General features: G+C 45.1%; 1 protein-coding gene across 2 annotated transcripts; it reads right to left on the reverse strand.

Moving 5' to 3' along the window:
- Positions 1-815: 815 nt before the first annotated feature.
- Positions 816-12215, reverse strand: TMEM11 (transmembrane protein 11). Of its 2 annotated transcripts, XM_079952936.1 has the most exons (3): positions 11946-12215; positions 9405-9514; positions 816-1738 (listed from the first exon to the last, which is right to left on the reverse strand). In XM_079952936.1, the coding sequence occupies exons 1-3, from the start codon at positions 12198-12200 to the stop codon at positions 1222-1224; spliced, it is 882 nt and encodes a 293-aa protein (XP_079809062.1). In that variant the 5' UTR covers positions 12201-12215; the 3' UTR covers positions 816-1221. The 2 variants fall into 2 exon arrangements, with proteins under 2 accessions (XP_079809062.1, XP_079809063.1); XM_079952937.1 differs by lacking the exon at positions 9405-9514 and having other exon boundaries at positions 11946-12097.
- Between the last annotated feature and the right edge of the window lie 4442 nt (positions 12216-16657).

Here is a 16657-nt window from a genome sequence, read left to right on the forward strand (position 1 = left end):
TTTCTGCCAGATAACAGCAAGGTTTAAAGAGGGTGCATGCAATAATGACTGAAATAAAGTCCTGTTATAGAAGAGCAAGTGGTCTGCCTACAATTTCACTTGTACTTGGGGGGGGGGGGGAATTGCATGCGCCAAATGAGTTTTAGTGTTATAAAACACAGAAAAGGGGAAAAGAGATACTTAACAGACCTGTTCTTTAACAGTGTACTAAGACATTCAAACAGCACATGCTTCACTGGGCATTAGTATTCAGAATAAAAAATAAACTCTGGAGAAGTGCTTACAATAGGGCAGTTATACTATAATCTGCTATGGAGGATATTTAAATTTGCCTGAAGTGCTACTTTTTACAGGGCTGAAGTCCATTATAAAGGTTCTTTAATCCCTGTACAATTACATGAAGGGAAGAATTGTTCTTTGCATGCTAACAGCATAATCTTAACACCAGGTAAAATCCAGCAGAATTTGCAAATTCAGCCTTGTCTTAGTTAACATTTTAAGTTTTGCTGCTACTTTCCTGCACTGCAAGGCTTACTAAGCTTTGAGGGCAGGTAAGCTCCACGCAAAAGGGCATGGCTTATGTTTCTGTGTTCCAGCAGTACAAATATTGGGCAAGTTAACATCAAGGGCTTGCTCTGACGAAGGAAGCACCCAGCAAACCTCCTCTTGTTGCCGTAAACTGTGAACCCTCCTCAAGGAGGCCATCTACTCATAACCAAAAGCTGCACTTCAAATTCACAAGTTAGTATGATTATAGCCTTCCTTAAGAGTTATTCCTCTAGAAACAACTTTGGCACCAAAAGAAAGCAAACCACTTGAAATTCTCATCCTTTAATGAATGGTCAGTGATAACTTTGAGCTGGTTCTGTAGAATACAATTAAACAATATACTTAAAGGTTTCTTGGGGGAAAAACAAAAAACCCACACTCCCTCTTAGGTATCTTTCCGTTCATTGACATTCCATTATTGACTTCAGCTCCCACAGTGTTCCTTTTCACGGCAGATCCATGTCTGAGGTGTAAGAAAACTGAAAATTCCCTTGATGCACCCAGTGACATGTTATTTTTGTTCTAAAAATAACAAAAAATAAAATAAAATATATGGATAAACCAAACTGCTTCCCAGGCACCACTTCAAGAAGAAAAGTTGAATGTCACTGTGGGAGTCTTAATACACTTTTTTTTTTTTGTCTTTGCGGATTTCTCCTTCCTCTGCCGCAATCATACGGCGTAAAGTTCATAAATCTTCTTTACACAGTACACCAGGGCAGCGAGTGCTATCGTGTTATGCAGTCTCTTTCTGTGCAGGTCGTCCTTCCTCACCAGAACCACGGGAGTGGAGGAGGTGAGTGTATGCAGGGGCAGGCGAGAGAGTTTATAGGCATTATACTCCACTTGGTACTTGCAGCAGGGGTCAAATTGCCAAGAGATCCCATAGAGGGTGCAGCAGGCTATGCTGAGGACGCCAGCAGGCAAAGAGATGTAATGGGAATAATCTACGGGAACAGCCAGGGGGGTGAAGAGGCAGGCTGTGCCCGCCAGCACGGCCGTCTTGTGCAGGCAGTTCCCAACAGTGATCCAGCGGGCCGTCTCGTCCCCAATGCGCGTGGGCTCAATCACAATGTATTTGTACTGAGCCTCTAAGGCCTGTTCCAGCTCGTATTCAAACTGGTCCTGAGCATTCTCGCCGTTGTAGATTTCGTGAACAATGTAACAGTCCGTGGCAGACAAGGTGACCCTGTCGGAAGAAAAGGCAAGTGAGTTACTTGAGGGTTGTGAACTGGCCTTGCTCCGTGCCTTCCCCCCCATCAGTACAACCTATAAGCTTGCCTAGGGGCTGTAGCCAAATTAAGAATTCTAGGCAAGCAAGCCTGGCAGTAGAAGGAAGGATGACTGATCCTCCTCTGTGTGGTTTCTGTACTAACTGCAGAGGATGAAAAGGCTCTACAACCAGCATGGGGGGGGACGGGGGACACGACCCACAGTGGTCCAGCAGAGAGGGAACTGACCCCCCTTCATAGAAACCACACACACTCACTTTTTTTTACTAGCCTAGTAGCAGTTCAGGTCTTATTTACTTGGTGGTCATAAACCTGTTCTGCACTTCTTATTTTACTGTTATAGTGCACTGAGGACGTCAACATCTTGTGCTCCGAATTTAAGGACACCCATACAAATTTTGTTTGAGTCACAGTATTCCTAGCCTTGTTCCAACATGACCTCAGGCATTAGAGGGCCAGGTAACATGAGCTCATGAAAATTATCAACTGATTTGGGAGACGCGTCATAGTACATGGTACAGAAACCTGTTATGATGGGAAGACTTGTCCAAAAATCCCTTTGGTAACTAAGCCTTCACAGCAGGCACTAGCCACATGTTTTCAAACTTTATTCCTTAATCACATGGGCTAGATAGGAACTTCTGCACCAAATGCTTCAAAAATGATGGCAGGTCACCATATCAGGGTCTGGCTGAGCTCCTTTCCAGAGAATTTTCCATATTGAGTTCCTGAGATCCCCTTGATGAAGGGCCGTTTAGAAATCTCTCACAAAATTTTGGTGTTGCTTTTGGTGATGATAAAGATCTAGGGATTGCTACTGGACACAGTCTACACAAAACAAGACTTTTAAACCCTCAAGTAGTGGCAACTAGATATTGACTTTCACTGTCTTTCCCTCCCTAGACATCAGCTTCATCCTTTTATCTCTTTTCCTGACCACGTTTTCCAGTGATATAAAGCAGTGTGTGTGTTATCAGTATACCTGGCCAAAGTCTGAAGGTGGCCGCTGACATTAAGAATTAACATCACAGGACTGTTCCTGCAAGCAAGGTGTACCTACTTTTTCAGAGGCCAGTTTCTGAAGGCAAAAAGCTTTCCTGAGGAAGGTTTCCAAAACACCAACCTGGAGAGTGGGACCATTTAGCTACATGGAGCTTGGAAATTAACCAATCCACACTCACACTCAAAATTAATGGGCCTGGGAGGGGAAACAGATCCTACCTCTTTCAAGTTTAGAAATTCAGAACATTTTCTGAACCAGCAGTACTTTGCAGTTTTGCTTATGGATCCTTCACGGGTCTGTGACTAGAGGAAGACAAATAAATGAAGGGGAGATCCTCTTTGGTTCACTCCCAACACACAAAGCAGTGCTACCAACGCCACATTGCACCACATTCCCTGCTCCCTTTCAGTGTTCTACCATGAACATTTTGCTGTTTTATTCTACTTGTCTCACTGTGGGTGGGTGGCCACTGCCAGCTCTCCTGCAGGTCCTGTTGAATTGAACTAGTGTAATGACTTGAACATACATATATTTTGCATTAGGGAAGTGATTCCTCACATCAAGATACACTTCGAGAGCAATCCAGACCCAAGATCTCATCTGCCAGGAGTTTGGAATAGGTGGATCTCCAGTTGAGTCAGGGCTCAGCTAGGTAAAGCCCCTCATTCCAGCTCAGTCACAGATGCACCAGTCCATCCTCCAACCCAGCTCAGCTGGAATTTGTCTCAAAAAAGGAGCATTCAGGCAGATTTACCTCTATTCCAGATTCTGTTCAGCTTGGTCACATTACCTAGCAACCCAGCACAAATTACACTGATGAAAACAGTGGTTTAAGTCAAACTCCATTTCTAAATTCTTCCTTTCCCACTGCTAGGCTCAGCCCCACCCCTGAGCAGTTTGCAATACGGGTCAGTTACACCAGCATAATTTACCCTTGCATAAATGACACTGGCCTCCTATGGTTAGATTGTTCTGCCCCAGATGTACAAGGCTACGGCTCCTCCCCCTTCAAGATACATGGTAAGGAGATCCAGTCATTTCCCTGTTGTTGCTCCCACGTGTTTCAAAGGAAGAGCCACAACTGATACACCTTGATGGCCTTCCTAATGCGTATTCGCAAAACCAGTTCCCAATCACAATATGCATGGTCCAAAGCAAATGTAAAAGCGGAACTCCAGAAACACAAGCAGCAAGAGAGGCAACGTTAAGAAGTCATCAACCAGAACAGGACACACTGCTGTATTCATTAGCAGACTATGAGCAAGGATTAAGATATTGGATGCTACTGAAAGCATGTCTGAGAACATCAGCAGGGCAGATCAATACACACTAAATCAAAAAGTGCTTGTGGGGGGGGGGGTGCTATTGAAATAGTTTCCACATTCCCTCCTGGGAAGCCAAGAAAAGCCCACTGCAAAATGGCTATCAGTCAATTTGGACAAAACATTTCAAGCTGCTTTGAAATTTTAAAACTTTTGATGTTGCGGTGAGGTACACCATGCAAAACAAGATTCAAGGAGCAATCTTGTTTACTTGACTTGGACGGGGGTAGACTCTTTTAAAAGGTACCTCAGTTTTGAAGACCAGGAATATGACTGCCACATCCCCCATCTCCTCTTTAGGATTTATTCTGAACAAAAAGCCAGTAAATAGCAATCTATTGAAGAGGGACTTTAAAACGTACTCTCCTCTTTCTATAACAAGCAGGGATTGAAGCACCCTGCTAGTATCGTGCTTGAGACGCAGATCAACTTAGCCCATTTTAAAGCCACCACGGCAGGGGAAAGCTTTTTCCAGACCACATAGCCAAAGGACACCTTTGTTCAAAATGGGATGGAACAAAGCTTTGGAGCAGCTGTGTACTCTACACATTCTTTTTCTAGACCCTCTCATCCAGAACAAAGGGAAGCTTTGTATGGTGTGGAGTTTGTTTAGCGTCTGCCTGGAATAACGTTCCCACCGATGACACTGGGAGGGGGTGCAAATTTTAGCACTGTTGCAAAAAAGCTCGGCACACCCAATTCTCTCTCTAAATCAGAGCAAGGATTAGAATCTCGAGAAGCGTGTAGAGAAATCCATAGAGGCTATCCATCATGTGGCAGCCTCATTAGGAATTCCTTTTAAAACAACAACACTGCATTCACCAGTTGCGAAAATCCATGGGCTTCAATACATTGAAGAGGAAAGTCTGTACACTTGTCACCCAAGAACCCCGAGATTAAGTCTGAACCCTGCATATAAAGTACAGCACAAATAAACCTACAGCTGGGACAGGATTGCCTCTTCATACATTTGAGACAGCCCAGCAGGGGGTCGGGGGGGGGGCAGGGGCAGGAGAGGGAGGATCTAGCAATAGCAAAAATTTATGTTTCAAGACTGCAAGCTTTAGTGTATACACACCCACAGCAGGAGAAATTCCTGCATTCAGCTGCATAGGAATTTGAAAACCTCACATTCACACGCATACATAGTACTGCTGCAAGCTGTAATTGGTTGATCACTCAACTAATCCTTTCGTTAATAGGTGGGGGGCAAATTTTAATCCACTGCAATGCAAGCTAAAGGCACATGTTTGTTCTCTGATGTCATTTTCGTGCCTTCCTGTAATAGGCAATGAATGGAAATACTAAGATGACCTTCCGTCCCAACAATGAGCAGCAGTTTTTAAACTACTGCTTTACAGCTTTACACTTTTACACCTTCTGTGTCACAAAAGGCACATATATGAGGTACCTTTAACATCCCCATTTAATAATCAACTGGTGATTTGCACAGCAGACCAACTAAACAATCAGTTGACAATCCACATTCTATCTCACCTTTCCATCAAATATGCTCAAAGCAGCTTACAATATAAAGTTGCAACGCAGGTCATAAAAATAATAAAAAGTTGTGCCAATGAAAACCAGCAGCCTGTTAAAAAAAGGCAGGTCATAATTCAATTAAAAGCCAAAGTAAAAATACAGTTTTAACCCAGCACCTAAATGATAGAAGCCTAGGTTCAAGAGATGCCTTGGAAGGGAATACCAAAACCAAAGTACTACCATAAACATTGTAGAGTGCAAGCATTTCTGAATGCCTTTTGGACAATTTTTTATATCAAATTCTCTCCGTGTCAGTTATTAAGAAATGAAATATGTTATTTAAATCAAACGAGGACAAAGAAGTGGTTCTTGGAAGAAGATGAATTCTTGCACTGCCGACTGGCAAAGTTTACGTCACATGGTGTGTCAAGTATAGAAGGGTATATCCGAATAATTGCATGATCTTTCAAATGCCATTAAATACCAAGAGCCGCACACCGTAGGGGTCTTGGATCACTTTGTCCCAAGTCTAATCGCTAGGGTCAGCACTTTCTGGCACAGCCGAAGACAAGCATGTATTATGTGTATCAAACTCTTTCAATGCTAACCATGGTTAAAGAATTCAGTATCACCAAGGCTGTACATGGTTTGACAAGATTGCTGGGGAAACCTCAGAGTTGCAACAACAGGGCAGTAACTGGAGATCAGAGCTGAATGGAGAGGATGCCCACCCCAGAACGCCTAATCACACACACTGTAATGTAGTCTAGGTATTACCATTAATATCAGCCCCCTGATGCGAAGCCATGCTCAAGAGAGCGTTGAAGAGGGGCGCATGAAACAAAAGAAAGGACAGCAACACATGTGAAGTGGCCCAGCAGATTTTCACTCAGAATGGAAAAGCCAAAACTTCAGAGCTGAATAAAAGTAGGTTGTCCACTGTGTTTGATCAACTTGAAGAGTCACACAGCTGAATGTGCGCCTAGTGTTTCACACAAGAAAACAATCACAAGATCATATAATCACAGTAAATTGCTAGTTTCTCCAAATGTTTATTGTACTTCTGCAAACCTCAAGGTTCCTCCGAGCCTGCTGACACCTCCCTCTGCCTTGTGGATGGTACCGCTCTGGCTATATATGCGACGGCACTCTCACTGCCTGAATATCTGAAACAGATGGAACAAGTGGAGGTTGCAACAAAATGCTGCAGTGGAGTATTCCTCCATCCTATTCTTCCCACCCAGTTTTCACCTCCACCCCTCTGATATTCATCAGTGCTCTATGGCCACTGCGCATGTCCATTCCTCATGGGACCCACCTTGCAGACTCCTCACTCTGTCTTTACGGTTTTTTAAAATAGTATCAGCCATCTCGGGCCCAGCATTAGAAACTCATTGATACACAAGCTAATTGCCAAATAGCACTTTAAACCTAGGTTATGGTGTCACAATGGAGTGTCTAGGTGCCCTTTTTTGCAATGGGATCAATTATTGTTATTAATTTCATTTCTACACCACTTTATATTTTAAAGGAAAAAAATGTCAAAGCAGTTTACAACACATTAAAACATCAAATAAAACAATCCAGAACATAACAAATTCAAGCTTCAAGGAAAATATTCCAGATCCTTCTCTTAAAAGAATTTGGCTTTCGCCATATTTACCTAGTAATAGAGCATAAGTACTTTAGGGAGCCAGTGTGGTGCAGTGGTTAGAGTGTCGGACCTAGAACCTAGGAGATCAGGGTTCAAATCCCCACTCGGTCATGATGCTCCCTGAGTGACCTTGGGCCAGTCACAGCCTCCTAACCTACCTCATGGGGTGGTTGGAGGGATTAACTGAGAAGGGAGGTAAACCATGTACTCCTTTCAGAAAAAAGTGGGAGATAAATGCAATAAGCAAGCTCTTCTGCTCACCTGCTTAAGAAAGCTGGAAGGACCAGCCAGACAAGAGATGTCAGTCGCCAACAGCCAAAGTTCTCCACGTGGTCGCAACTGGACCCCGCATAATGCGCCTGGTGAATTTTGAACAGTGCTCAGTCTGTACAATCACGAGGGGAGAACCTGCTGGTGTTGCAGCTACTTGGAGGTGCCTGGCCAGTGGCGTGTCCCATGTTTGTGGAATGTCCCCCTAATGAGGCACATCTGTCTCCCTCACTATTAATTTTTAAGAGAAATTTCAAAACATTATTTAGTCAGGCCTTTGATGACTGAAAGTCATGTCCCTGGCAATCCTGAAATTATTAGTTTGAGAGCAGACAATTGCTTTTAGGCATTTTAAACTGGTTTTTAGAAGGTTGTTCCAAACTGTTTCTACAAGTTTTATTTGTATTTAGTATTGATATGTTTTCTGTCATGCATTCCTTTGGAGGAAGTTGCATTGTATAAATCTAGTAAAAGGCTGCCAATACCTCCATCTTGTGTGTGAATGATGCCATTTTGGTTTCATACGGATCATTGCATGGAGAATTAAGTTCACTATTAGTACACAAGCTAAAAAAAACATGCTTATAAGCACTTTTGAACATTCCAAGTACTTCCAAGACTGGTCATTTTTTATTCCATCCTTGGCATGGAATTCCAACCCCAAACAAATGTGGTGCCTCCACTCTCCTCTGCAAAATCCATATCTTCTGCATAGTATTTGGATTACTCCTTTAATCCTCATTCCTAACTATAACAAAGGTTTAAGACATTCAACTGCATTTGCCAACATTCCTCCCTCCTTCTTCTTTGAGTGTAGGTATCTGTCCCAAATGCACTTATATATTTTGGCTGAATACTGTACCAGATATGCCGATGACACTACGTAATCCAAAGGTGGGGAACCTCAGGCCCCTGTGTTGGTTCTTCCAGGCTGCGTCCCCTCCCTAGCCTTGCTCAGCACTTTCTTGAATGCTCCTGCTTGGTTGGAATGCGCCCTTGAACTGTGCTAATGCCCTTGCTTCCCTGAATGGAGAGGGAGTGTATGTAGAAACCTGACTGGAATGAAGCCTGCTATACAATGGAGAAAGATCCATCCATCCTCAGCCGACTTTTGCCTCTTCCTGTGGCATGTGATCCCTGGAAAGGTGCCCATTGAGGGAATGTGGGCCAATGCCTGATCTAAAGAAACCATTACTACTCTAACTGATGTAGTCTATTATCCCCAGATCATGATGAGGGTGACGGATGAGATGGAGAAACAGCTGCTGGTTGAAGTTGTCAGTGGTTACCTGCCCCTAACGAGCAATCAGTTGTAAATAAAGTCAGACCGTTTATCAATCTAGTTCAGTACTGTCTAACTGGCATCATCTCTCCAGGATTACAGACAAGAGACTTCCCCAACTCGTACCTAGAGATGCCGGGTATTGATTCTGGGATCTTCTGCATGCGCAGTAAGTGCTCTACTACCCCTGTAAAGCTGGGAAGAGGAGAAGCCCTAACAAGCTGACAGTGTGATGTAGCTAAAAAGTAGGCCCCATGCCTTCATTAGTATTTCAACCACAGTCAAACATCGTAATATAAGAGGCAGTCTGTCAAAGAGGCAGTCTGAACAGACAATTTACTGGAATTCTGACTCAAAGAGATGCTTCTGACTGGTTTGAGGTATCTGCTATATTATTAAATTTGACCATATTCCATCATGCCAGACAATATTTTATTCATTAGTTATTCACCCAACATTAACCCTCTCATGTCAACAAGACTCCCTTTTAAGCTAACTGCCTAGCATCAAAATAGCCTGAAAGCATATTTTTTAAAAAGCTCATTGATGGGAAATCCAAGAAGCAGGAAGCAGATATAACCTACTGACAAATGAAGGGAAATACATCTACCATGAAAGCTGCACAAATTCTGTGGTTACTTGATGAACACTAGATCTGTTCTGCGTCCAAAACACATTCCTGGCAGCCAAAGTCACACAGATGTTACTCAGAAGGGGACACTGAAAAAAGATGGGCAGAAAACAGACATATACATTTCCAGCTTCTCAGTAGAGAGAAGGGTAGAAGCCATAATACAAAGGGGGTTAATAATTATTTCAGCCAGAAACAAAGAACTGGAACATTTCTTGAATCAGCTGCATGTAAACAGGGGTTAAAACTACACCCATCATCCCTACCATGGGTTGCATCAAAGTAAGTAATACTCAGTTAGTTATGACCATTTTTAAATGGGTCTACTCTGGGTATGATCTACTTGTTTACAAAAACAGGAATATTAGTCAACTCCTGTTATGAGCCGCATTACCAACTAGCATACACTGTTTTCCAATTACCAATATGGCAGACATACCGGTAACACTTAGCTATGGTTAGTTCCCGCTGGGATTTGTTGACTTCGCTCTGATCGAGAACTCAGTCATACAATGATGCTGGTTGGGCTAAACCCAGTCTCTGGAGAGCAGGTATAGGTTCCAATAAGCCCAGCTTCTAATCCTCCAAGCAAAGGCACAAAGAACCTGCTTTTACCAGTTTGTCACTGCAGATTAAAACTTAACCTTGGTTAGCACAATCCCAAGATTTGCAGAGCTATTCAAACCATAGTTTCATACACTTGTTTGCAACCAATCCATAACCATTGTTTAAGTCAGCATTCCCCAACTTGATTCCTCCCAGATGTTTTGGACTACACCAGCTTCCCAAGCAACAGACTCTCAGAAAAACACTTCTGCAGACTTCACATGCAACACAGAGCATTTCTTTACCCCAGTTGCCTCTAGCTGCCTTAAACATGATTGGTCCAGGTTCTAACTGCTCTAGCATATTCACAAACACTCCGCTCAATATGGATAACTTTCTTATTACATTGACTTAGAAGTCTTAAACTCTTTTTCAACGGAAGAGCTCATTTCATCTATTCCTTATTGGCTTCAACAATTTTAGCATAAAGCTGAAAGTATTTATCTTTTCATTGATACTTAAGAAGAATCATGCCTTTCTCCACTGTAGTCTGCCTTCATGGGAGAGAATGCAACAAGCAACAACTGAAGTTAGGGAAGTTTGCTGAAACCATTGAAACCCGGATGCAAAATTATAATTAGGAGTTACACATCAATAGTTTAAACTGAGAGTTGCAAATGCTGATCTTTTAGAAGCTTACCCTTAAAAGTGAGAATATTTACAACAAAAGACTGAACTTCAAAACTAAAAATACAATATGTTAAAACCTTTGGGGTTAATTTGAGCAATGGGAGAAACCCCACAAGAAAACTATGTAAATATTCTTTGTTTCACCTCCTACCATTATCTACATAGAAGTAAAGTGAGAGCTGATGGCCAAAGGGGGTGAAACTGCCACAGCCAGGAGCCACCAGCTTAATTCCACCCCACCAGCTCCCTAACCTTCCAAATCCATAACAATGCAACACCTAAAAACATAAATCACTCAACCAACAGGAACAGCTGTGCACCAAGAGGTCACTCTCAGAGGACTTTGGGGGAGCATTTGCGGCCTTCAAAAATAGATTTTAAGAGCATCCAAGAATATTCTTAGTCTAAGCAGAAGCTACTCTTGTCACCTCCGGGTCTAACATCTGGGATGGGTGAAACACCCCGAAGTTAAGTTAAGGGACTTTGTGTACTGACCTTCCCTTGCCACAGGCCTGCTGCCCCTCCCTCTCCAAGCTGCGGTGAGGGGATACCTACTTTTCCCACAGCCTGGTGGAGCCATGACCTTCCCCCCCCCCACCCCGAACCCAGACCTTGTGAGGCAACTGGATTCCTCCTGGCTCACAGAAGCTTCACACGTTGATACCTCCAGCGCCCCCCCCCCCATATCACACACACACACACACTCGTTTGACCTCTCTTTCGGCAGCACCTCCTCCAGGAGCCCTGCAACCCCTAATCCATCCCGTGCCCACCCCTCTCGCCTCCCATTCTCCCCCTTTCCCCAAGGATGAACTCTTGCAGCCCCCAACTCCTCCTGCCCCGGGCTTCTCCCGGGGGTGGCCCCCTCGCTCTACTTGTGCCAAGGCCTTGTGCCGCACAGGCCGAAGCCTCGTTTCCCCTCCCTCTAGCCCCCCCAACCCCTCCTGCCTCCTAAACCCCATGACCTCGGCACCCCCCGCTTCTTCGGGCAATCCTTCAGCAGCCCTCTTCCTTCCCAGCCGGCCATCCCCTCCCTTATCCCCAACGCCAACCCGCACCCTCCTTCCCGGCTCTCCCGTCCCACAGAGGCGCTCCGTTGGCGAGTCTCGAGGCCTGGCCCCCGCCTCGTCCCCTGCAAGGCCAAGAGAAGGCCTGAAAGAAGCTGAGGGGCCTAAGGGGGCGTGAGGGGAGGAGAAGCAGCTTTCGGCTCCCCTAGGCCCAGGGCGTGAAGGCCGGGAGCCGGGGCGGGGAGGAGGCCGCCCCAGCCGGGCCTCCGCCGCTCACCTCTCCCTCGCGCCGGCGCCGCCTCCGCTGGAGCTGCCGGGGCCCGCGCGCCTCCTTCCCCAGGCCGCCATCTTGGAGAGACTCGCTTCGGAAATGTCTCCGCCAAAAGTGAAGGCGGGGGCGGGGGAGGGAAGGAAGGGCGCGCGCCGTGAGGCGAAGGGGGGAGGGAGGGAGGGGGGAAGGGTCCCGAGGCCTGCCGGGAAACGTAGTCCTCTTTAGTGTGGCGGCGGGGTGGAGAGGTGAGCTTGCTCCCATTCGGAGGGGAGAGGCGGGGCAGGGAAAGGGAGGATTAAAAAAAAAAAAAAAAAGCGGGAAAGGTTCCCGCTCCGCGCTCGAACCACAAGCCCCAGAGTGCTTCGCGCGGCGGCGTTTAGCGGGAGAGGTCGGACCCCCCATCCAGCGCGGCTACGCATGGGAAATGTAGTCACGATGCGAACGAGTTGGGAGGGAGCTTATAGGAAAGTAGGAGGGGAGAGGAACTACAGTTCCCAGGAGCCGCGGGGCGCGAGAGCCATGCGGTCGCCTCTCGCAAAGCCACGTGGGTCTGAGGGAGAACGTTTACCAACACAGGAGAGCAGGGAGGTAGAAGGCTCCTGAGCGTGCTCCGCCCCCTGTTATGTACACGGCCAATCACAGCCGGCGCCTTTCAGAACGCTCGTGTCCTGCAGCTGCGCCAAGAAGCCTTCTTTTTGCAAGGAGTTTATTTGAAAGCAGCTGCCACTTATTGTAATAGGATTTACATCCAAGGAACTGCTTAGTTTACGGCCCTGCTGCCCCGATCCCATTGTGTTTAATGCAGCCATTTCCGTTTATTTTTTAGAGGAGTTTTACATCCTGGGATTACAGCGTCCCATAGTTAAGGTCATTTGGGTCACACAGAGGAATACATTTATTTGTTGATTGCAGTTATATTCCACCTTTTCCTCCAAGCAGCAGAAAGTCGGCACACATGGTCCCCTCCCCTCCTCATTTAAATCCACAACAACGCTGTGAGGTGGGTTGAGACTGGCCCAAGGTCACCCAGTGAGTACCGTGGCTGACGGGGGATTTGAACCCTGGTCTCTCAGGGCCTAGTCTGACACCAACCCCACACTATGCTAGAAGCTTCCTTAAGATTATGTACTTAAAACTACAGGATTTACAATTGGCGGTCAGCATGCTTCTGAAAGCCAGCTATCCACCAGTGTGGATAATAGTGCTGCTGGGCTCAAGGTTCTGCTTTTGGGCTTCTAATTCATTGGAGCATCTAATTAGGTGCTGGTGCAATGCTGATTTTCTTGTGGTTGTATGTTTTGAATAGATCTCATTCATACGTGTGTGAATTGTTTTTAAATAATTGTCATTCCTCACCCCCCAGTTTTCAGCTGTTCTTTATTTTGGCTGTAAGCTGCCTCGAACCCCTTGTCAGGGGGAAAAGTTGAGGCGTAAATAAACGTATAGTGATCATTATACATTATCTACTTGGCCATTGTTAAAATAGGGTGCTGGACTAGACAGCCTTTGGCCTGATCCAATGGGGCTCTTCTTACGTTCTAATTTGTCCATCTGTGTATCACTAGATAGTATTGTCTGCTCTGAGCTTCAACTGGAAGGAGCTGTCCAGGGTCTTATACAAAGATCTTTCACTTCACCTGGCTTCTTAAATGAAGAGGAAGAGAACCTCTGCATGGAAAATGGGTTCTTACCACTGAACCCTTGCTGCTACATGGCTCATCTTTTTGACCTATCGGACTGGACCCTGTTTTATAGGGTTTTATAGGCGGCATTTTTTCATCTCCCCCAAGCTAAGCAATTGGCTCCTTACCTCTCTCGCCCTGACCTAGCCACTGTGATCCACGCGACGGTCACCTCCAGACTGGATTATTGTAACTCGCTCTACGTGGGGCTGCCCTTGAGACTGGCCCAGAAACTCCAGCGGGTGCAGGATACCGCGGCGAGACTCCTTACGGGGTCCTCGCTGGGGGATCACATTCACCCGGTGCTATACCAGCTGCACTAGCTCCTGGTGGAGTACAGGATCAGGTTTAAGGTGGTTTTAACCTTTAAAGCCCTATACGGCCTAGGATCCTCGTACCTACGGGACCGCCTCTCCTGGTATGTCCCACAGAGGAACTTACGGTCTTCAAACAAAAACATCTTGGAGGTCCCAGGCCACAGAGAAGTTAGGCTGGCCTCAACCAGAGCCAGGGCTTTTTCAGCTGTGGCTCCAATCTGGTGGAACGCTCTGTCACAAGAGACTAGGGCCCTGTGGGACTTGACATCTTTCCGCAGGGCCTGCAAGACAGAGCTGTTCCACCAGGCCTTTGGCCAGGGCACAGTCTGACCCCCTCCTTTGGCAATCCTCACAGAACTCTAGCCCAATGTTGCCATTAATCTGATTTGAATTAATTTTATAATGAAATTATTTTAGAATGATGTATCATTTTACTATTGTTAGCCGCTCTGAGCCCGGCTTCGGCTGGGGAAGGCGGGATATAAATAAAATTTCATTTTTGCTATTATTATTATATGTTTGGATCCTTTGAATTTCTGTTTTATTTGCTTTTATGCATTTTCATGCTGCTGTTATTGTTGGTTTCAGGTTGCATTTTAGTTTTAATTATATATTGGGTTGCATCCAGCTAGCTTTTACTCAGCATAGATCCATGGAAATGAATAGACCTAAGCCAAATATCCATGCCCATTAATTTCAGTGGGTCTATGCTGTGTAATTATTAGGCACCATTCTTTTATTTATTAAACTTGCTAGTTGCTCGTTACCTAAAAAGATCCCCAAGGGACTTGCTGTGAAAAACATTTACGTAAATGCGTGATACCAAGAGAAAAATTCATATAAAGCATTAACACCTCATACAACATTAAAAAACAGTCACCCACAACAGTGAAAGGTGACAATGTTGACCCAGATCAGATGCTCTGAAACAGAAATGAGGAACCTCTGGCCTTCTAGATGTTGTCAGACTCAAACTTCCATCAGCTCCAGGTAGCATGGTCAATGGTCAGGAGTGATGGGAGTTGTAGTTCAACAGCACCTGGCGTTTCCCTTTTCCTACTCTAAAACCTACATATAAAGGAACTCATGGGTGCTGCCCCACTGAGAACATAATGTCATACTTTGAACAGCCAGGTTAACTGCTGCTGCTTCTTGGTAGCAATTCACATCAATGCAGCAGACCCTGTATTTTTAATTTAAATAATAACAACACTTGGAGAAATCAGTACGAGGAAGTGGCCTGACCAGTGTGGTCACTCTGGGCTAAACATTACTTCCTCCATTCAGCTGCATAAGGCATTTTAGAGCATCTGAATCAGAGCTTCACATAGCTGTATTTGCAAAATGGCTTTTAGATATTGCCTGAGATCTTATGTGTTATGGTCACCATGAGGTGCTATGACTGGTGTGTGGAACAGTTCTGAGCAGTATCCCTTCTTCCCAACAGCTGTGAGAATTGGACCAAAGTGGGTGCATAGCTAGGCCCAGTCTTGATAAAATTAATGCAAACAAGCAGTGACATAGCAGGAACACATGTTCATCTCTGAACAGAAGTTCATGTCATTCCAGGGGTGCTTTGGGCTGATCCACTTGATAACCAGAGCATAATGTGCGAATGGACTCTCCTCAAAGTTGAGGTGACAATCAAATCATACAATATGATGAAACTTGTGTGTACAAATGAGCCATCAGCAACCTAAGTTATCTCTTGCAAATTAAGATAATGTCATAAACGGTCTGTTCCTTCTTTGGCCTCTGCCCTAACTGATCCTTGTTTGTTTTTCTGGAATGTACAAGTGGGATCTGCAACAAAAAGTTGCAGCACAGAATGCTCTTGCTTGGAGGGGCATGTCTTCTTCCAGGACACTCCATTACATTCCCTCTCCCAACATTTTCCATACCTCAACAGCCAGCATTCCATGGCTGCTGAGCCAGGATTGCTTTGGGCTCTTGTGCAAGGTTTATATGAAATGGCCCTCAAGAACTGGACATCTGCCAGGATAAATATTGGTATCTAGTCATTCCACAGTATTGAGAACATGTATGTAATCTCTAAGGGCAAGATGAAGCCAAGAAATAACCTTCACTCACCACAAGTGACTAAGCCTCCATCTGCGTTATACTTTTAAAGCAGTATTATGCTACTTTAAATTATCACAACTTCCCTGAAAGAATCCTGGGAACTGTAGTTTGTTAAGGGTGCCAAGAGTTGTTAGGAGACCTATTCCCCTCAGGACTACAATTCCCAGAATTCCCTGGGATTGACTGTTAAGCCATTCTAGGAACTGCAGCTCTATGGCAGGAATAGGAGTCAATCTGGAAGTGCCCATAATTAAAGCCCTGCAGGATCCGGCCCAAAGCACATTGAGTCCAGCATCTTGTTCTAACAGTGGCAAATCAGATGCCAATGGGAAGCCCACCAGCAGGATCTGACCACAACAGTCCTCTCCCTACTGGTATTCAGAAGCATACACCTTTGATACTGGACATAGTGCATAGCCTTATCTTCCATGAATATGTCTAAACCTCCAAGAACATTGGCCATGCTGCCTGGGGCTGAGAGCTGGAGTCAAACCACAAGGAGAGCATCATGGTGGCTCTCTCTACTTTAGAGGTTTGAAATGTATTCCTAGAGACACTGCCTTTACATTTTTTTAATGCCCACAGTTTAATCCACGCAAGTTACCTCTTCTCTTAAGTTACATGTCCTTCCCCATCA

Source organism: Podarcis cretensis, assembly GCF_951804945.1.
Source record: "Podarcis cretensis genome assembly, chromosome: 14".
NCBI lineage: Eukaryota > Metazoa > Chordata > Lepidosauria > Squamata > Lacertidae > Podarcis > Podarcis cretensis.